Genomic DNA, 22,491 nt, shown 5'->3' with positions numbered 1-22,491 from the left:
ATGTTTGGTGTTTATCCCTTTTAGTAACTTCTTCTAATTTCTCTTAACCTTCTAGGCTCTCCCTGCTTGTCCTATCCAAGCCACCTGTGAAGCTGCCTCCAAGGAGGAAAACAAGGAAAAAAATCGATATGTAAACATCTTGCCTTGTGAGTGTTTGCAGAGTTTCCTGGCATATAATCTGAAACTGCATCTCTAGCCAGATTTTTTGAGGGTGGAAAGAATCTTGTGGTTGATCATAGGAGGGCTGGTAGTAAGAGTGGGGTCAAGCCTTTGGGCTGGAAGAGGCTTTATGGTTACCCAGAGTGACGCAGGTGCTCATAAAGTTCAGTCAGGGAGGTTGACCAGGTTTTTGTGGCAGGCCTAAAGTTTCTAAGTCAAGAGGAGCTGTTTCACCGGAACCAGATAGGATGTCCGTGGTTGTTAATGGTGTTTTGTAGTGCTTATGGCAAAGAAATCCTAATACAGAGTTCTCTTCATAGCCCCTTCCCAGAGTTAGTCATTGCTAATCAGTTGATTTATAACCTTGTAACAGACATTTGTCTAAGCCAGTGGTCTCCAGAATGGGATATATGTATAATCCAGTGGGATATGACAGCAAAATGTTTGAACTTTGTTTTTTTTAATTGCCTTTTCAAAAAAAGTTTATCCTTTAAAAAAATTTCTGGTGTATTTTTGGGTGCAAAATATATTAGAGACCACTGTATGAGGCATTTATAGATACTTAATGTCTTAATGTCTTCTTATTCACTTGTGAATATATGCATACATATATTACACATATTTTTAAAATGTAGTTGGTATCCTTATTACATTGCTCTGACTTTTTTCTTTTAACAGTGTATATTGGCAGGGGCGCCTGGGTGGCTCAGTCGTCAAGCGTCTGCCTTCGGCTCAGGTTGTAGTGATCCCTGGGTCCTGGGATCGAGCCCCGCATCGGGCTCCCTGCTCGGCGGGAAGCCCGCTTCTCCCTCTCCCACTCTCCCTGCTTGTGTTCCCTCTCTCGATGTGTCTCTCTGTGTCAAATAAATAAATAAATAAAATCTTTTTTTAAAAAAATGTATATTGGCAGTTCATCTGTCAAGAAACAGAAATACTCACTTTCCTTTTTATCAGCTCCTTACTGTTCCATGTTGTGGATCTGTCTTTATTTAACTAGTCTCTGAATGATGGCTAAGATGTGTCCACATTTTTTCTGTTATAAACAATGTTGTGTTTTGTTTTGTTTTTTTAAAAGATTTCATTTATTTTTTGACAGAGACACAGCGAGAGAGGGAACACAAGCAGGGGGAGTGGGAGAGGGAGAAGCAGCTTCCAACTGAGCAGCGAGCCCAATGTGGGCTCAATCCCAGGACTCTAGGATTATGACTTGAGCCAAACGAAGGCAGACGCTTAACGACTGAGCCACCCAGGCGCCCCTGTTATAAACAATGTTGCAGTAACATCTTAATACATGTGTGTCTCTGTGCACATAGGCACAGATGTCTCAACTGGCCTGATTGTATCATTAACTGAAACATTAATTTTTTTCCCTAGATGATCACTCTAGAGTCCATCTGACACCGGTTGAAGGAGTTCCAGATTCTGATTACATCAATGCTTCATTCATCAATGTAAGGAACTCAAGCTTTTCTCATTATTACCTTGAATGACTATTGGCTACCATCTACCGGCTCCTTCCCGGCTGCACATTAGAAGGAATATTTGTCATTTCAAGTTTTCTCTGAGGAGTCTAAATTTTTTAAGAGACCAAAAAAAAATTTTTTTAAAGATTGTATTTATTTGACAGAGCACAGCAGAGGAGCGGCAGGCAGAGGGAGAGTCAGGCTCCCCTGCTGAGCAGGGAGCCCAGTGTGGGGCTCGATCCCAGGACCCCAGGATCATGACCTGAGCTGAAGGCAGATGCTTAATGACTGAGCCACCCAGGCACCCCAAGACCAAAACAGTTTTTTTTTTTTTTTACAGATCAGATAGTTTCATGTGTATTCTTATGCTTACCCTGTAGTCATTCCCAAAGATTTCCCATGCAAATCTAAATGTGTACTTTTCTGTAAGAGTCAGTGAATCCTTTTTGAGCTTATTCAGATAACTAAGAACAAAAGCAGGTCTTGCCATCTTTGGTAAAAGTAAGGGAGAAGAACAGGACAAGAATATCTGACACCAGGTAAGTCTGGTTAGTTATATCTAGTATGAACCAAAGGGAAGCCTAAGGGAAGAGCTGAAACTGGGAGGAGGTTTTTTAGTGGTGATTTAGAGAGTGTTTACAGAAATGGGCCAAGAGACTTGAATATGTTTTGTAGGCTGTGTGAGGAGCCGATAAAGAAAGTTTAAAAAAGAGAGCGCACAAGTGAGCACAAGCTAGCAAGAGTAAGCCTGAGTACTGAAGGAGGATGTATGAAGAGAATACCTATAGAATTTGCACACCATGTTCACAGCAGCATTAATCACAATAGCCAAAAGGTGGAATCAACCCAAGTGTCCTTCAGTGGATGAATGGATAAGTAAAGTGTTGTATATGCATACAATGGACTATTATTCAGTCTCAAAAAAGAGAGGAAATTCTGATACATGTTACAACTTCGAAGACATTATGCTAAGTGAAATAAGCAGGTCACAAAACAACTTTATTGAGGTGTAATTCACATACCATAATTTTCACCCATTTAAAGTTTACAGCTCTGGTTTTTCGAATATTCACAGATACGTACGATCATCACTAGTCAACTTCAGAATATTTTCATAACCTCAAAGAAACTTGCACCTCTTTTTTTTTTGTTTTTATTTATTTGAGTGAGAGAGAGAGAGATGTCACGAGTGTGGGGAGGGGCAGAGGGAGAGGAACAAGCAGACTTCCTCCTGAGCATGGAGCCCAGCACAGGGGCTCCGAGATATGACCTGAGCCGAAGTCAGACGCTTAACCAACTGAGCCACCCAGGCACCCCACCGCTTACTTCTAAAACATTTTGTTCATCCCAATAAGAACCTTATTGTCCAGTTACAGTTAATCCCCATTTCCATGCTTGGCAATCCCTTACCAAGCCCTTCTTGCAGAGAGCTAAGATCATATGGGAATCTTGAAGAGAAGTGGTACCCAGCACCATGGAGTGGTCGCAACAGGCAGGGGAGAATGAGACCTGTGGTTTGGAAAACACAAAGGTCCAAAAGCAAACCTGACATTGGTCACAGGAGGTGATGAAACAGACAGTGGCACATTTGGCAAGTAGGCTTCTAGCCTGGAGTCTTAAGAGGGACCAGTTTCCTCACTTACCTCTAGATGTCTTTAGAGTAGGGTCTTTAGAAGTGTTTTAATTTTTAACTGATAGGAATGTAGCTACCCCCTAGAGCTAGCCTAGGATTTGACTTTCAGAGTCCAGAGACATCTCAGGAACCAGGGAGCCACATTTTTCTTTCCCTTGATCATAACACAAGAGTACATTTGCCTCATTCTAGTTATACCTTACTGGTTAAGCAGTGCTGCCATATCACAATGTCAGCATGCGTTCATAGGGGACATATGGCACACTCTTGGTTGGGATAGGAAGCACTTTGGGGCTGGGCCCTCCAACAGTGCTTTTAAGCTGTTCATGGCCCACATGCTCCTATGAGAAATTAGTGCCTTCTCGTGGAGCAGGGATATAATATGGCTTAACACATTCCAACAGTTTCTCAGTTTTGTTTTGTTTTGTTTTTTAGATTATTTATTTATTTATTTGACAGAGACAAAGCGAGAGAGGGAACACAAGCAGGGGGAGTGGGAGAGGGAGAAGCGGGCTTCCCGCTGAGCAGGGAGCCCGATGTGGGGCTCGATCCCAGGACCCTGGGACCATGACCTGAGCCGAAGGCAGACAGTTAACGACTGAGCCACTCAGGCGCCCCGAGTTTCTCAGTTTTAATGACAAGTTTAGTTATAAACAAATTAAGCCTTTCTCAGTTTCTGTCTTCTAATGCTTAGAATATTTGTAGAAACTTAAATTCTCCTTCTCAAGAAAAATTTTAACAAGCTTCTTGTTACTGACTTTAAATATGTCCATCTCTCGAGGCCTAAAGCTTTCTCCTTCTGTGCTAGGAAGCAACCCTGCCCTGCTCTTGTTTGAACTGGAATAGGACGTGGCTTCTCAGACTCAGGCCCCTTCCTTTATTCTGCCACTGCCTTGCAGACTTGTATTTCACATCGTCATCTTGGTGTGACATGGTGTCCCATCTGTGAAGCTGCCTCCTCCCTCATTAATGGCCCATCTTATGGCTGTCTTCAAGCAACAGAGGGTGATTTATAATCCTTAAGTCAGATGATTTTTCACTTACCTAGGACTTCTCAAGTGAACACTACGTTTAGACAGTGAGGTTGAAAGATGTATAACTAAAACAGTAAAAACTGAAAAAGAAAGATACTGCCAGTTGTTAGTTTTTCCAAGCTTCCTTATTTGTTAAGTGACATTCCCAGGCCCCTTTGCTTCTTGTCCTCCACGACCTATAATGGAGAACCCTGTTGTCTGACACTGGGAACTGTTCCTCATACCCACAGGCTCTTCCCTGAAGGTTTTTGCACCTGAGTAAAGCATTATCAAGGAAATAACCCCTTAGAAGAATTGAACCCCTTTTCCTTCTGGATGTGGGCCCAGCTTCATCCCTGGAACCACCACAGTATGCTTCTACCTTGAAGGGTTAACACTAAGACCTAGATTGTCAGCTGCTCAGAAAGCATCAGAAACAAGGTCTAGCCTAGGTGTTGGTATTTGGATGTTTTTACACCAGTGTTCATTAATAATTCACTTTGAGAAGACTACCTAGACCATGTGATCTTTGTAATCTTTGATTCCTGGTATCCAAAGCTAATCCTTTGGAAATTTCTAGAATGAAAATCTTGTTAATTGCCTGGACCTTTTCACAAGGGAGGCTTTGTTAACTGGTTGGGAGTCTGAAAAATATCATTCCTATCCATTTTTGGTTCTCACTTTCTTTTTATCCCTCACTCCTCCCCCACCCTACCCTCAGGGCTACCAAGAAAAGAACAAATTCATTGCTGCACAAGGTAAAGTAATGATAATTTTTTACTTTTGGGCTTAACCATGAGTTCATTAGTGTATTTGGACTTTCTTTCAGATACTAAATAGATTAATCAGAACGCAGTAACTTTTCTGTCATTACTATCACCTGAAAGAAGTACAATCTGCCTTGCTCATTTATAACTAAGGGCCTTCATCTTGATGACTTAGTATCCAGGGATCCCGTTTAAGAAGTCCTTTTGTGTATGTGCATAAAGAAGACTGGAGAAGGCTACACACGCACACACATACCACAGTCTAATGAGGTCCTCTGTCTTGGGGCCTAATGGGAACCTTAGGTTCAAGCCAGGCTTCTCAGAGTTTGAATTTGGATTCAGTCTCCAGAGAGGGTTGGCCACCTCACAGGGTCCAGGCTGGCTCATCTCCTCCCCCAATTGTTGGGCAAGAGCTCCTCTATTATTCACAGAAAAGTGGTCTAGGAACCCTCAGAGCAGGGACCTAGTGCCATTGCCTTCTACGTGCTCTGCATACATTTCCATAGGTCCAGGTTTTAATAAGTGTCCTCCATCTTTGGGATCCTAGTAAAAATATCTTGATGTTTGCTGCACTATAAAGTAATTGATGTTATTATGGTCCATCAAAGCCCATTTATTTAGCCATTCAGCAAATGTTTATTGGCCATCTGTTATGTGCCAGGCACTGGCCTAGGTGATAGGGATATGTAGAGGAATAAAACAGGAGATGGTCCATGCCTTTTTGGGGTCTTTAGTTGGTAGAGGACAATTTACACCAAAATTAACGGAAGTTCTAGTAAGTGGCTATGCTGTTCAATACAATAGCCACTAGCCACATGGGGCTATTTAAAATTCAGTTTCTCAATCATAAAAGTAACATTTTAAGTCTTAATAGTTACATGTGGCTAGAGACTACCATATTAGTCCAGATATGAAACATTTTCATTGCAGAAAGTTCTGTTGGACAAGTACCATGGTAGAGATAAAACAAACAAAGAGGTAAAATAAGGTGGCTGAGAAAAACCTTAGATCCTTCTTGCCCTTACAGTCTCCCACTGGGGCCTGGCCATTACCTAACCGGGGCTCTGCTTTCTCTCACCCTCTGTAGCCATCCATCAAGTGAGGTCTCCCCTCTGAAGCACAGCTCAGCTGCCTCCTACTCATTGATCGTTCTAGCACCAACAGTCATGTGCAATCTCTTCCTTGCTTTATTTGCCATGGGGCCTTGTTGATGCTAAGATATCTGTTGAATTAAGGTCACCTATGATTTTCTGATGGACCTTTTCTCAGACTCCCATCCTCTTGAACCTCTCCACAGTACTTCACACTCCTTGAAATTCTCCTCTGTTATTTCCTGACATTCAGTTCTTGATTTTTCTCACTTTTCTAAATATTCCTTCTCTGGCTCTTATTCTTCTTTCGCCCTCTTAAATATAGTTTCTCCCCAAATCTGTGGATAACTACTTCCTTGAAACTCCCATTCTTGTCTTTCATGGCACCATTTCTCAGTTCTGCTTCTCCATCTGCTCGTCCTTAGTCTTCCTCCAAGGCTTTTTCTGTCTGAACTTGAATAATGCTGAAGATCTCCAACATTCTCTTTTTGACCCTTCTTTTCTTCTCCTCTGTATTCTCTTTGAGAGACCTCATCTAATACCCACGTCTGTTTGACTGGCTGCTGACTCTCTTGAACTTCTGAGCTATTTTTTCTTCCTTCCTTCCTTCCTTCCTTCCTTCCTTCCTTCCTTTCCTTCCTTTCCTTCCTTTCCTTCCTTTTCTTTCTTTTCTTTCTTTCCCCCCTAATTTTATTTATTTATTTGAAAGAGAGAAGAGTGCACGAGAAGGGGGGTTAGGGCAGAGGGAGAGGGAGAAGCAGACTCCCCGCTGAGCAGGGAGCCCGACATGGGGCTCAATCCCAGGACCCTAGGATCATGACCAGAGCCGAAGGCAGATGCTTAACTGACTGAGCTACCCAGGTGCCCCTTCAAATAAGTTTTCTACCCCACCACCTGGATACCTCCACATACTCTTCAACATCAAAAACTAAAATATGTCTTAGGGTTCCTGGCTGGTTCAGTCGGTGGAGCATGAGACTCTTGATCTCAAGGTTGTGGGTTTGAGCCTCACATTGGGTGTAGAGATTACTTAAAAATAAAATCTTAAAAAAAAAAAAAAAGAAAGAGACCTCACTAAAATATGTCTCTTCTTCACCACCCCCCCCCACCCCCAACTGCTTTTTTCCTGTATTCTCTGGCTATCACCATGAATGGAAAGCAGTTCATCTAATCAACCAGATTTGGGATCATCCAGATCTCCTACCTGTTCCTTGCTCTGAATATGAGTGGTCCTCTGCCACACTGCCTTATTCCCATCTTCTGTTCCGGCTCTATTGTAGTAACCTAACTGATTGATCCTCTAGGTCCCAGCCTTGCTCCTGGCATTTCTTCCACCAGAAAGGCCTTTATTGATGCAAAACTCTTGTTAGGACTCATGAAAACCATACGATTTTCCATTATGTATACAACAAGCCTTCCTTAATCTGGCCTCCACCCCTTTAGATTCTGATACCTGTCTTTCCACCTCTATCTACCATTCCATGTACCCTACACTATAACCCCATTGAACTCCTTATAGTCCCTGGAAATCTCATGCTCTTTCTTGCTGCTGTCCCCTGCACCTCTGCCTGGAGCACTTCTTCTCCCTCTATCCCCTTTCTTTTTTTTTTTTTTTTTTTAAAGATTTTATTTATTTATTTGACAGAGAAAGACACAGCGAGAGAGGGAACACAAATGGGGAGTGGGAGAGGGAGAAGCAGACCCCTCGCCGAGCAGGGAGCCTGATGCGGGACTCGATCCTGGGACTCCAGGATCATGACCTGAGGCGAAGGCAGTCGCTTAACCAACTGAGCCACCCAGGCGCCCCCTCTATCCCCTTTCTAAACTCCTGTCCACCTCATCTACCCTAACATATGGCTCAACTGTCACCACTTCCAGGAGATTTTTCCTAACTTTGCCAGGCAGTGGAACAACTCTACCTCTGTACATCTTGTTGGCATGTGTCCACTCTGTCATTATTTGTTTTTCTTACTACTAAGTTTAAGAAAGTCAAAAAGGTATTACAAGGCATATAAAAACAAAGTTCTCCCCCCTTTCCTCTTCACTTTTTTACTATAATTCAACCATTTTTATCTGTTGATGACCTCTTATGATAGATGATAATTTACTTAATCGTCTTACAGACTGTCTCACACTCAGACAGATATGCATACACATGTCCCTTTTCCCCATTCTCCCAGTAGAGTTAAATCACAATTTAGGGCTGAAAGAATATTATTTACAACTGAAGTATTATATGTTTTATACAGCTTTTGATTTTCCTTTTTTCCAAGAGTTAATAATTACCTTCCCCCCCCCCCGTTTACTTAGCTTTTTATATACCTAGCACTAGTTTTTTATATACCTAGCACTGACTCCACTCTCCCCCAGACTCTCCACTAGAAGTATATATTTCCTTTCAGTACCTTCAGAAACATAAAGTTTAATTTTTTTATTTTTTTTATCCTGAGGTCCTTTTAGAACCTTCTTTCTTCAGTTCCATTTTGGATTAGTTGCCCTCTAGCCTCTGTCAAGAGTTAACATCCTGAGCCTTTCCTTCACCAACACCCAGGGAATTCCATTAGCCTCTATCCTGTTAGATCCCTTTTCTTTCTCTTTGTTTGCTCCCTCATTTTTGTTTAGAAATCTCCCAGCGGCTTTTTGGAAAAGGCTGGATGGTGGTAAATTTTAAATTCTAGCTTGAGCAAGTCACCTAGCATCTCTGTGGCTAACAACACCTACCTTAGAGCATGATAGGAAGGAGTAAATGAGATATAAAGCATTTAGCTCACTGGCTGGCCAATAACATAGGTATTTAGTGAGCAGTTATGATTTCTAATCTTCATCTGTAATATCCTTGGGAGACATTATTTGTGTTCTCTTTACATTTTGAAACCTCCTATCCCCCACTTCACTTCCTAGTGAAGTGCCGGACACATACAGGGTGGATGGGAAATGTTCACTTAGTAGGTGGGGGGATGGATAGATGGATTAGATATTTAGCTGAGAACATGTGGGCGCAGGCTTCCAAAAGTCAGGAATGAATGTTCCCAATTTCCCAGCAGATTTCTTCCCGTTGGTATGTGTTCTCCTCATCTTTGCTATTGGCTACTTTAGGACCAAAAGAAGAAACAGTGAATGATTTCTGGAGGATGATCTGGGAACAAAACACAGCCACCATTGTCATGGTGACCAACCTGAAGGAGAGAAAGGAGGTGAGTGAAGAAATTAGATAGGCATGACTAGCAGAGGAACTCCTCTGTGTTTGAGCCTGGGCTGTCCATTCTTTGTGGCTCCTGTGCCCATCATTCATCCAGGTGGAACCCAGGCCAGTGTGCTTACTAGACTTTCCTAGGGCCTGGAAGTCTCAGGTGAACCTCAGGGGTGTGCCTAGGGTCCATTCCCCATGCCTTGTAGTCAGACAGCTCACCCTGGTTTCAAAACAACCTGGAAGAAAGACTTGGGCCATTTGCTAAGGAAAAGCTACAGAGGAGCTTTTTTCCCTTGGCCTCTCCAATCCCTCATTCTCCTGGTTTCCTGTACCTCCTCTGAGTCAGCAGAGGGGGAGCTGTATAAACTGAGAACCTGTGGGGTGCAAGGGAATCTGAGGCCCTGGCCTGATCCCTGTGCCTTTTTCTTTTTGTGGCTGTGGCTGCCAAGTCCATGCCTGGACAGCCCCATCACTGTGTCACAGCCAGAACCAGTCCTGAGCTCTGGATCAAGTTCTAGAGAGGAACCCCCCCCCCCCCCCCATTCATGACAGTCTTTTCCCAAAATGGCCCTTAAGTTACCTTGATCCCCACCCTGGGGTGTTGGACGTGTTAATCAGCAGCTCTGCGGTGCTTAGGAGGGATAGCATTAGGACTGGGCTATAGGATCGTTTCCTCCAACCTGACCTCTAACTCTTGGAAGCTGTTCAAGGCCCAGGCACCAGAGAAGGCATCATTCTGCCTTGATAACCACCTCAGCAGGTTGCTGGTTCCAGGGGATCAGACAGGCCTGTCCCTAGATCATAACCTGGGATATTGTGGAAGGGCACATTTTGTAGGTAAAGTAATTTCCAATTTGCCCTGAACTGAGGGAACAGGGTGGGAAAGAATGAGAAGTATAGGGCTGGGGCTATGTAAAAGTCAAGAGATACTGCTAAACAGGATGGAAGCTAAGAAACTTGAAAAAAGTAAAATAAGTCTGCAGTGACCAAGGTGAGAGAAGAGGCCTTTTCTGGGAACTTTCTGGGGACTTCTGTATGGGCTTTTGTGGTCCTTTGCTTCACGTTCTTCACGTCTGCTGGGGGCGGGAGGTCTGAGGTCATCAGGGGATGCATGTCTGTTCCTTTCCAGTGTAAGTGTGCCCAGTACTGGCCAGACCAAGGCTGCTGGACCTATGGGAATATCCGTGTGTCGGTAGAGGATGTGACCGTCCTGGTGGACTACACAGTGCGAAAGTTCTGCATTCAGCAGGTATTGTCTCCTGCCTCCTTTCTCTGCTGACCACTAAGAGGGTAGAACAGACTGGGTGATCCGCCCTCCTGCTCAGGGTGGTCAGGAATCACTGAGTGTGAGGTCTGTTTGGACTCTGAAACCAGAGATCTGGGCTCTCAGGGAACTCTGTCAAAGCTAAGGGAGAAGCATTTTCATGAGCAGGAGAAAAAAGTATTACTGAGATAGAGTTTGAGCATCGTAGGTATGAGCCAAGTGCCTCGGGAGGTGGTATAATCTGGGTACTTGACTTACCTCCTCTTGCTCCAGAGGATCCTGACATGAAGGATGTGGTGGCCCCTGCTCTTGGTCCTCCAGAGCGGCCCTGGAAGGTTGAGCACAGGCTGCCCTCAGCTGAGGGGCGGGGTGGCGCTGTAAAAGGAGGGCCCACCAAGAGTCAGGAGACCTGCATTTCAGTTCTGACCTTGCCATTGAGTAGTTCCTAGACCTTGACTGGGCCACTTCTCTTGAGTTTCACGTTTGCGCATCTGTCAGCTGAGAATAATTGTAAGAGCCCTGCCTTACCCCATGGGGTTCCTGGGAAGAGATCCTCTCCCCATGGTTAACTCTTCCTTGGACAGACTCTCACTTCCCCATTGTTACTGACAACCACAGCTGGCCCTGGCTCCTAAGCTGCCCCGCCCCTCCGCTCCCCTGGCACTGACCTGCCCCAGGTTATCAGGGCCAACACACAGGATCTCCTCACTCCACAGGTGGGCGACGTGACCAACAGGAAGCCACAGCGCCTCATCACTCAGTTCCACTTTACCAGCTGGCCAGACTTTGGGGTGCCTTTCACCCCTATCGGCATGCTCAAGTTCCTCAAGAAGGTGAAAGCCTGTAACCCTCAGTATGCAGGGGCCATCGTGGTCCACTGCAGGTCAGTGTGGCTGACCCTTGGCTCCCCGCTTATACCATATTCCGTTCCCATGGTCAGAGCAAAGGAAAGCACAGGGGCCCTGGCTGAGGAGAGGAGGCTAACACAGAGCAGATAAGCTGTTAGGGTCCCGGGGCAGCAGCCAGAGAGACTCCTCAAGTTTTTGTGCTGGGTATAGAGCCTTTGAGGAAAGAGGGAAGGGCAGTCCTCCAAGATTGGGGGTGGGGAGACCACTGCTATGAAGCCAGAAAGCTAGATTGAGTGCTGCTTTGTGTGCTTGGAACCTTCACACCTTTCTGAGTGTCAGGGTTCCCTGGTCCTGATAAGGTACGGAGTCCAGGGTACAGCGGGATTGTTGGCTCCATGAGTGTTCCAGCTATTCCCCATTCAGAATTAGAATGTAATGGCCTGAAGAAAGAGTCCTGGCCTATGCTACCCCTTCCCTGTATGCTCCCACAAGGCATGCTGGCCATCTCAGTAACACCCCTGCTCTCTGGCTACAGTGCGGGTGTAGGGCGTACAGGTACCTTTGTTGTCATTGATGCCATGCTGGACATGATGCATACAGAGCGCAAAGTGGACGTGTATGGCTTTGTGAGCCGGATCCGGGCACAGCGCTGCCAGATGGTGCAAACAGACGTGAGTGATTTGTGGGTAAGGTGAGGGTGGGGGCATTCCAGGATCAAAACACCTACTAGCCTCATGGATTACTCAGCCTCCTAGATTATTGTAAATGATCATCATGCACTGTGATGAAGGACCCTTACAAATTATGTATTAAAAGAGACATGGAGCACAGAGGAGTTGGGAAGGCAGGTGTCATTTGCACTAGACTCTAAGGATGAGGAACAGGTCCTGAGAGAAGTATGCATGCAGGCAGCTGAGAGAACCAGCGCCCACAGAGTTGTGACTCAGCTCAGCCATGTCCAGGAGCAACAATAGGATCAGCTCTGTGGTTGGGACATGGGGTTCAAAGGACACAGCACTGGGAGGGAGGCTGGCCCAGGTTTTGTGTGTCACCAGACTTTGACAACCTCTTCAGACTGTTCAGTCTGTGCTGTGAGAATGAGCGGGAGTTGGATTTGTCCTTCTCTCCAGGCTTGCACTCTAGGAGGCTGCCAGAGTAGGACCCTCCCTCCCAAGCTAAGCACCCCCAGCGGGCTTCATGCATTTGAAGTCCTGCCTCACGGAACCGGGACAAGAGTGAATAATTTTATACCTGCTAGGGTCAAGGGAGAAGTGGACTGGAGGGAATTCGGGGTGGGGGAGGGCTCATCTGGCACCCCAGAGACCATGCTGTGTGTAACTGGGAACTTGGGCATCGTGGCATTTCAGATGCAGTACGTCTTCATATACCAAGCCCTTCTGGAGCATTATCTCTATGGAGATACAGAACTAGAAGTGACCTCTCTAGAAACACATCTGCAGAAAATTTACAACAAAATCCCAGGGACCAGCAACAATGGATTAGAGGAGGAGTTTAAGGTGAGTTGGAGCTGAACTCCCTCTTTCAAACTGAAGGATCCATGTGCTCTGGGGAATATCGAATGCTTGGCTCTTAGAGATTTAGCAACAAATGGGGAATCCCCTTGTAAGATACGTGCGTGGTTAAAGCGGTGGGTTTCTGGCCCTTTATTCATAACCTAGTTGTTTTCAACCCGTCCTGCACTTAGAATCACTTGGGTTGTGTTAGGAGGAAAGAAAAAAACAAAAAACTGGCAGTGGTATTTTTTTTCTAAGTCCCCCAGCCCACCCCCCCACACACACACAGACACACACACACACACACACAGGTATATTATTGTATGTATTACAATGTACAGCAGCAGCAAACCTTTCCTATAAGCACCAGACAGTAGATATTTTAGGCTTTGCAGGCCATATGGTCTCTGTTGCAGCTGCTTAATACTGTTGCTGTAGCACAAAAGCAGCCTGGTTGCTACATAAACAAATGAGCATGGCTGTGTTTCCATGCAAGTGTATTTATAGGCAGCAGGCCAGATTTGGCCCATGGACCATAGCTTGCTGACCTCTGCTGTATGCCATTAGATGGTGGTTCTCAGCACACCTAAGGAATTTGTCACACTCTTGGCAATATAACTGTTCCCAGAAGAAGAGATTCTGGGTTGCAATGGGAAAAAACGCATCCCTTAAAGCAGTTCTTCTCAAACTATAATGTGCACACGAATTACCATAGATCCTGTTAACATGCAGGTTCTGATTTGGCAGGGAAAAACAGAGTTAGGGCCTGAGATTCTGCATTTCTAATGCGATGAGACGGTTGCTGGTTTATGGGCTGCACTTTAAGTAGCAAGGGTCAAGAAGGAGCCTCAGAATCAGGAGAAGGGAGCGTGTGCATTTGAATAAGGTTTTCTAAATAGTCCAAGACAGCCTCTGGAGTGGAACAACAGGGAGAGAGGAAAGGCAGGCACACTCCCTCCTATGAAGCTAAGATCCTTGCTCCAGGATCATAAAGTTTCAGCCCCAGGGAATCCCAGAAGGGTCCACAAGGAGCCCGCAAGGCAGTGTTTCTCAAACCCTCTTGGCTTGCTCACTGAGCTTATGATTGAAGAAACCGTGTTCCAGCAAGACCATGTGGAAGTGGAGGTCAGGGCTCCAGTGAGGAGCAGAATGCAGCCAGAGTAGCCTGAAGATGCAGGTCTGACAGGCATAATCTTGCCAAGTTACAGAGATCAGGAATGTTTCCCCTTTCCTTCCCCATTCAGAAGTTAACATCAATCAAAATCCAGAATGACAAGATGCGGACTGGAAACCTTCCAGCCAACATGAAGAAGAACCGAGTTTTACAGATCATTCCATGTAAGAGCTCTCTCCCCACTTGCAAAGCCTTAGTGCCCCGTCCCTCCTTCCACTTCTCAGGTACTAATTCATGATCAACTTGGAGACCAGAATTAGGGCATTGCTCTTAGTTCTTTAGTGGCTTCTGGAGATGAAAAAAGCATGAAGGCCAAAAGGTTTCTCCCTCCTGGGCTGGGAAAAGGCACGCTATTGCCCAGCTGGAATTATACTTACCCAGGGCCTGGGTGGGAAGGAAAGATTGAAAAAGAGATAGGAGAGGACAGGTGATGTTGGGGAGCCACAGCTTCTGTCCTTTCTGCAGATGAATTCAACAGAGTGATCATTCCAGTTAAGAGGGGTGAGGAGAACACGGACTACGTGAATGCATCCTTCATTGACGTAAGTGGTAGCTGTGTCCCCAAGAGCTCCCCACCCTCCGTGGAGATTTGGCTGGGCCTTGCACTGCCACACTCCCAGTGCTTGGGAGGATTGTGCTTGTGTCAGTTCATCAAATACAGAACCAGTACCCAGCCTGCACACTAGGTCTGTCAGGCCCCAGAGAGCAGGTGGTGGGGGAAACAAGAGGGCACACACCACAGTAATTACTGGAGGGAAAAGTTCATAGCACAGACCACAGCCAAGGGCTGAAAGCCTCTGGTCTTTCCCATTCTTGTTCTCTTTATCCCAGCTCCAACCCCCCTTTCCCTTGCCCTCATAGAAAGAGACTAGCATGGGGGCGCCTGGGTGGCTCAGTTGGTTAGGCGACTGCCTTCGGCTCAGGTCATGATCCTGGAGTCCCGGGATCGAGTCCCGCATCGGGCTCCCTGCTCGGCAGGGAGTCTGCTTCGTCCTCTGACCCTATCCCCTCTCATGTGTTCTCTCTCTCTCATTCTCTCTCTCTCAAATAAATAAATCTTTAAAAAAAAAAAAGAGAGAGAGACTAGCATGTCAGACAGGGTTTGGTCCTTGGCCAAAGGGGAGTTCTGCCTGGGATGAGTTTGCCTCCAAGCAGCCCCATCCCATCCTAGTGGCCTGTCTTCGCTAGCCCCTCCCTGATTAAACCACCTTACTCCTCCCACCGACCTGGCCTCTACAGGGCTACCGACAGAAGGACTCATACATCGCCAGCCAGGGTCCTCTTCTCCACACCATTGAAGACTTCTGGCGAATGATCTGGGAGTGGAAATCCTGCTCTATCGTCATGTTAACAGAACTGGAGGAGAGAGGCCAGGTGAGCTCAATGAGATCCTGGGCTGTGGGAGATAGAGAGCACAGGAAAAGGGGTGGAGGGGAGCTGTGTTTGGCTTAAACTGTCCAAAGAGCCGTATCCGAGCAGTTGATCTGAGCAATCAGGAGCTTTTCTTAGGACTGGAAGAGCAGTGTGGTCTGAGCCCCCAGACCGTTCCTGCCTCTTACTTCTCTCCTGAATACGGTTTACCCAGAGCCTAGCTTTGTGCAGCACCTCCTCCTCCCACCTCCCAGGCAGGGCAGAGCTAGTGAAATGAGGGATGCAGAGCCAGACCAAGGATCTAATGTGGAACTCCTGAGTGTCCCTAAGAAGAGGTTGCCTTTCAGGTCAGAAAAATGAACCAGAAGACTGTGGGAAGATGAGTTGCCTCTTTGCAGACTACAGAAAAGAAAACAGTAGAGCCTGAGAAATAATAGACGAAATTTATAAGTTAACATTCAGTAACAAGGAAATCTTTTAAAGAAAGCATTCTCAAGTCAGTTAAAAAGTGGAATTGTCTGGGAAGTCAGAATGTAAGGGACCTTAGAGGCCCCCTTGGGTCAGCCCCCCTCAGTGTAGAGAATCTCATACTGCTGTTCCTGAGTCACAACCACACAGCCTCTACTGAGCACTTTCCATCTCAGGGGTCACTCTCTGCCTGCCTCCTGCCTCCACCTCTCACTGTACGCTGGGTGGCGCAGTCTGTGTTCACACAGTGTTTATGATCTTAAACACTCCGTTGTGGTTGCCCAGCGCGGTAAACGGGTGCTTCCTTATACCTGGCGTGTGACTTAACAGGGATCAGAATAGAGAGAAGTTGCCTGGAGAAGCCAGCAAGGGCCTGGTGATAAAGGACTTTCTGAGCCGTAGTGAAGAGTTTGGACTTTATAGAGCAGTTTAAGAGCCCTTGACAATATCAGATTTGTGTTTTTTTTAAAGTCCCTCTGGCTCAGTGAGGAGGACAGATTAGAAACGAGCACTCCGCAAGCAGTACTGTGGCAGTACTGCTGATGGCCTGGACTCAGCACTGATGGTGACAAGGGGTCTGTCCCAAAAGATAGTGAAGAGGTGCCATGGTGACAGGGTGAAGAATTAAGAATGGCACCCACTTATGACTCACTGAATTTACAACCAATTGAAAAATCACTAAGTAGGGGCGCCTGGGTGGCTCAGGCGTTAAGCGTCTGCCTTCGGCTCAGGTCATGATCCCAGGGTCCTGGGATCGAGCCCCGCGTCGGGAAGCCTGCTTCTCCCTCTCCCACTCCCCCTGCTTGTGTTCCTGCTCTCGCTGTCTCTCTCTCTGTCAAATAAATAAATAAAATCTTAAAAAAATCACTAAGTATATTTTACGTTAGTTGTTATTAGCTACACCTTCCCCATTCTGTACTTGTACAATTTAACTTTGATACAGCTTTATACATATTTGCACACCCTGATGTTCTGTATGTCAAGATTTTTTTATTTCAATTTTAATCATTTGACTCATTAGCTATTCTTTCCAGATTTCTATCATGTCCCTAATCAACAGACATACCTCATAGGTCTTCATCTATCATTAATAACAATACTAATGGGGCGCCTGGGTGGCTCAGTCATTAAGCGTCTGCCTTCGGCTCAGGTCATGATCCCAGGGTCTTGGGATCGAGCCCCACATGGGGCTCCCTGATGCAAGGGAAGCCTGCTTCTCCCTCTCCCACTCCGCCTGCTGTGTTCCTTCTCTCGCTTTGTCTCTGTCAAATAAGTAAATAAAATTCTTTTAAATAAATAAATAACAATACTGATGAGGTGAGAGGTTTGGGGCACAGTTCCTGGCTCTGCGATTGGGCAGTGAGCTACTGTGTTACCAGAAGCTAGGTGCGTGTCTCCTGGCCCTCTCTAATAGGCTGAGATGGAAGGTGCAGATAAACCATGGACCTCCATGAAGTTATCCCCACACTGCCCGCCTCCAGATCTATGATGAGCAGGACCATATTGCAGGGAGAAGTGCTGGGATGGCAAACACAAGTATCATCTCTCAGCCTGCTGCCATACAATAAAATGTGGCCCAGTGAATACCCCAACTTCGTCCCGTCAGATTATCAGGCTCTTCCGTCCTTGAAGGAAACCTAGTGAGAGTAAAGTGTGGAGATGGGGAAAAGGGCCATGCACATACACAGTCTCCCACCCACTGGTCAAGCCTGGAGTCCCCTCTACCTACTATGCCTTATTGCCTCTCTGCAGGGCCCATGAGATAGGCAGCAGCTCTTGCCCTCAGAAGCTACTGAACTGAATCAGAACAGGATATTAATGACATTCTTTATAAGGCCTCTCTGCCCCCCTAAGACAGGATTTCCCTTTCTGTTCCATCTCACAAGCCTAAATGATACAGTGAAAGGTATCTACATTTACACAACATGACACCACCACTCTCCACACCTGGTTTTAAAGTCCCAAGGAAAAAGTCATAATCCTAAATTATCAATTTTATATACATTAAAATCCCAAAAGAATTAAAACTTAAAATCCTCTTTTCTCCCTGTTTCTCTCCCCCCTCCCCCTGGCTCCATCTTAACCAGAGGGGTCCACCAACATGCTTAGTAAAGCCTGCTTCCTCAATAGCTTAGGTTGGACCATTCATCCAAGTGGGCAGAACAGTTCTAGCAGTTTCTGCATGGGGTCAGCCCAACCCAAGGTTGTGTTCCATTTACCAGAGTCAGTAGAACGAGACTGCATTAGACGCCTCCCACAAAGCTGTGTGTCCTCATCACTCTTGTCAGCCTCAGACCATGCAAGACACTGGGTGCTGTCCAGGAGGAGGAGGTTAAAGGCAGCAGGAGAAAAGACACAAAAGCTTTTGTTGCACCTTCTTTAGGATATCATTCATTATCTAGAATCCATAACTTGAAAACATAAATCTGAGATTAAAGCCCCGTTCCCAAGTATTCTGCTACTGGACTTGAGCACTATTCTTGTCTCCCATCCTCAGCTACTGATGATTTTAACACTAGGCTTATTGCCCCTTGGTGGCCCCTATGCCTGCTTCTGCTCCTGAAGGCATAAGTATCCATTCAGGTGATCCATTTACCCTTGGTCTTTCAGCCTCTCGGTTCCTTCAGCCACCCACTCAAATCAAGTCATTGCCCATATCTGCGCTGCCTTTGGGATCTCAGCACCAGGCACCCCGCATCCTGCCCTGCTTACTATCTGCTGATTGTTCACCTCACTACTTCCCTCCTCTTACTCCAGTAAGTTTTTATCTTCACCAGGTCTCTAGAGCTGTGATCAGGGCCCAAGGGTGCAAGAGCTCCAGGGCTCCCAAACAGGCCAGGTTTGGCCACTTGCCACTGACAGTCCAAAAGCAGAGAGCCCAGTAGAGGCGAAACAGAAGAGGAATTTATTTCAGTGAGGCCAGCACTGGAAAGACCATGGACTACTGTCTCAAAGACTATGTCCAAAGTGCTGAGAATAGTTCTAGGTTCATAGAAGGAAGTTGTGGGACAAAGGTCAGTGGGTACGTGCAGGTGGGCAGAACGGTCAGGTCGATCACTGTCTTGGGGTCAGTCCAGTCATGTGGGGTCTTGCTGAGGTCAGGGCAGTCGTCATTGCTTGAGGGGCAGTTTCGGTTCCCATCCCTAGATGCTCTGCCTGCCAGGTCTTTTACCTGAGTTAAGAGAGAAGCTGGAGAGAAAAACTTAATCAGAAAATACAGACTGAGGTCAAAGTGGAGGTGGTTGAAGTCCTCTTTTAGAGCCATGGACTCCTCCACTTCCTCAGCCCCTGACTCCCTTTGTGTTCTCACCTTCCTCCTTAGTCTCTTTAGAGTTTTTAGGACTTGTCATTATTATAATCCTTCCCTTGCTAACATCCGTTATTCCCTCCCAGTCTTTTATTTTCTTGGCACCTTATCTCACAACCTGGCTCAGTCTTCTCTTCAGAAATCAGATGAGAACACACTCATCTTCCCTCCTTCAAGCAACCAGCCTCCTCCGATCCGTACCCATTCTCTCACATCTCCGCTTGCAGTGGGAGGGGGTTCCTTCGCCTCTCAGTCCACCTGTCCACTGTGCCTGCGCACTGCCTCCTGCCTTCTCAGGCGGTCTTTCTCCCTCGCCTCCATCAGCAGTTCCTCTCCGCTGTGTTACCCGAGCCAGCCTGTGCCTTGTTGCGTTCCTGTCTTCACAAAACAAACATCTCTCTCCTGTCCCTCAGTTCCTTCTCTCTGTATCCCATTCTCTGCACCCTTTCTATCCCAGCACAACTCCTTTGAAGAGTTGGCTTTCTTCCTTCAGGTTCTCTCCTCACCCTGTTCCTTCTGGGAGTACTGGAGTCAGGATCAGTGGTGACTGCCATCTTGCCATTCCAAAGGCCTTTCTTCTCTCTTGTCTTTTTGGTCCTTTTATAGCAGCATCAGAAATACTGAACGCCTCCTTCCTCCTCAGAACATTTTCTTCGCTTAAACTGCACGATATCAACCCCTCACTGGCCTGGCAGCAACTTTTGTTTTCTTTGTGACCACCTCCTCCTCCTCTGTGTGACCTCTAATCATTGAAGTGTCCTAGACTCAGGCCTTAACCCTCTGTTGTTTAACACACTATCCCTTGAGGACCTCATCTAGTCCTGCGGCTTGGAATGCTATTTATACGCCAGAGGTCCCCAAATCTGTGTCTCTAACCCAGCCCCCACTTCCCAGTTGTGGACTAGTGTATCCATGTGCCCACTGGTTATCTTCACATGACTGTTAAGGATCTCAAACTCCACCTGGCCCAGATGAAACATGATTTCCTCCTTCCCGTACTAGTCTGCCCCACTCTTAACCATCTCGGTAAGTGGTCCTGCCTTCTGCCCAGTTGTCCATGGCAGAAGTCTAGTAGTTACCTTCATCACTCCCCTTTCCTCGGTCCCCACATCCTCCTCCCTTCCCACATCCGTGAGATCTGACATATGCTGAGCATGTCCACCTCTCTCCAGCACAGCTACAGACCCCTCCTCGAAACCATTGTCCGCTCACCTGTGCCACTGCAGTTAGCCTGACAGCCCATCTACCAACTTCCACTCCCACCCACTTTTAGTCACTTCTTCACCCAGCAGCCAGAGATCATTTCGAAAATAGAATTCTAACTGTGGTCACTCCTTAAAATCCTCTTCGGGCTTCCTGAGATCGTGAGGGAAAATCTACCCAGCATACAAAATTTAGGAGCCTTTCATGTTGACATCTAGTCCCAAGACTTGAATTGGGTCCTTCTTTCTCACAGTTTCACTTGCTTAATTTAAATTTCCTAGTTTCTAGGTGCCTGGGTGGCTCAGTTGGTTAAGCAACTGCCTTCAGCTCAGGTCATGATCCCGGGGTCCTGGGATCGAGTCCCGCATCAGGCTCCCTTTGCCTCTGCCTGCCACTCCCCCTGCTTGTGTGCGCACTCTGTCTCTCTCTCAAATAAATAAAATCTTTAAAAAATAAAAATAAATCTAGTTTCCATTTCCCCTCGTTCCTTCTGCCATCTAGCTGCTAAGTGGAGCATGGCTTCTGAGATGGGTCACAGCCTACTCCTTGACAGGAGGTTTCCGTTTTGTAACTGCTTTGTGTTCTGCACAGGCCTGGTCTCCAGCTCTGTGCTCTCACATCTCCCTCCTCAGCAGGATCCCCAGGCCACTGCTGGCCCCTGCGCTGGATTCCTCAGGCCCACGTTCTGCCTCTTAAGGAAGGGGGTTCCTCTCCTTTGGCCTAGAAGAAGGGTCACCCCAATAGGTCTCTAAACTGAAGCGGCTCTTGTTGGGTTTTCCAAAACCTCGCCTTCCAGCAGCTTAACTCAGCCTCCTGAACTAGTGTTGTTGCCTTTGGCCCCACTCTTTCTGCCATTGGCCTCCCCACAGCCATGAGAGGCACCTCTGGACTGCCATTTCCCTCAGTTGTTGCCTTTTTCTCTTAAATAGTTGGCTTTGTTTTTAAGTCCAGCCTGCTTCCTCTGTTTGTATTGTGCCCACTCGGAGAGCTAAATTAAATAAACCCTGTAACCTTCACCTGGCTGAGTGTAATGAGTTGCTGCCATTGGTCCAACATCTGTAATTGTCTTGTGTGGCTTCTCTGTATTATCATCCCTTAAACCCTAACCCTGGGGCGCCTGGGTGCTCAGTTGGTTAAGTGTCTGCCTTCAGCTCAGGTCATGAGTTCAGAGTCCTGAGATAGAGCCCCACGTCAGGCTCCCTGCTCAGCAGAGAGCCTGCTTCTCCCTCTCCCTCTGCTTCCTCCCTCCTGCTCGTGTGCTCGCTAGCTCGCTCGCTCGCTCTCTCTCTCCCCCTTAAATAAATAAATAACCTTAAAAAAAGTTTTTTTTAAATAAGTTTATAAAGTAACTTTATAAACTTTATAAAGCCGTAAGTTTACCAGGCTTGTCTCCTTACCTCTTCACCTACAAAACTGTGTCACCTTGAAACTCACTCTACGGCATTGATCTAACCTCTTGGTTAGTCGGTCCCAACCACGTGTAATCACCTTGGGGAGTTGTCCCCATTAGAGTAGCCACACAGCAGGCTCCCCGTTTGCTTTTACTGTTGACTGACTCCTTGTCCACAGTTTTAAGAGAGGACTCTCTTAATAGTTCCCTAACTTTATCCCTGATGGCCTTCTTCCATTTGGCCCCTTTTCTTTGTTGCGCCTCACCTCCAAAACTAGGGTCTCAGATATCTGAAACCCATCAAGTAGGGGACTATACTGTTTCTTTTTCTAGTCATAGTGTGATTCTAGCTCATACACTCCATTTCTCTCAAGCCCATTTGAATCTCAGCACTCGTACAATGGTTTTAAAGTCCCAGTCTTCAGTCCTGGCTGGCAAACTGTGTGAGGTCAGTGTTGGGAGGGAACTGTGGTAGCAAAATTCATTCCACGCACCAGTGCCGTAAAAGCCAACATAATCCCTGTTGAAGAGCCTTAATTAGAATTTTTTTAAAGCTGTTCTAGTTAAGGGGCGCCTGGGTGGCTCAGTCGGTTGGGCGACTGCCTTCGGCTCCGGTCATGATCCTGGAGTCCCTGG

General features: G+C 46.5%; 1 protein-coding gene across 3 annotated transcripts in view; it reads left to right on the top strand.

Annotated features, from left to right (window-relative positions):
- The window catches only part of PTPRA (protein tyrosine phosphatase receptor type A), a 157,711-nt gene that overhangs the window by 125,935 nt on the left and 9,285 nt on the right, over positions 1-22,491 (top strand). For all 3 annotated transcript variants that reach the window (XM_021689138.1, XM_021689139.2, XM_021689137.2), the window contains 11 exons: positions 56-146; positions 1,534-1,610; positions 4,990-5,026; positions 9,223-9,320; positions 10,446-10,565; positions 11,297-11,463; positions 11,964-12,099; positions 12,796-12,945; positions 14,187-14,280; positions 14,582-14,658; positions 15,356-15,490. In XM_021689138.1, coding sequence (XP_021544813.1) covers positions 56-146; positions 1,534-1,610; positions 4,990-5,026; positions 9,223-9,320; positions 10,446-10,565; positions 11,297-11,463; positions 11,964-12,099; positions 12,796-12,945; positions 14,187-14,280; positions 14,582-14,658; positions 15,356-15,490 — 1,182 coding nt within the window. The remainder of the gene's footprint in view (positions 1-55; positions 147-1,533; positions 1,611-4,989; positions 5,027-9,222; positions 9,321-10,445; positions 10,566-11,296; positions 11,464-11,963; positions 12,100-12,795; positions 12,946-14,186; positions 14,281-14,581; positions 14,659-15,355; positions 15,491-22,491) is intronic.

This window comes from Neomonachus schauinslandi, chromosome 10 (genome assembly GCF_002201575.2).
Source record: "Neomonachus schauinslandi chromosome 10, ASM220157v2, whole genome shotgun sequence".
Classification (NCBI taxonomy): Eukaryota; Metazoa; Chordata; class Mammalia; order Carnivora; family Phocidae; genus Neomonachus; species Neomonachus schauinslandi.
This window is presented reverse-complemented; position numbering and strand designations above follow the sequence as displayed.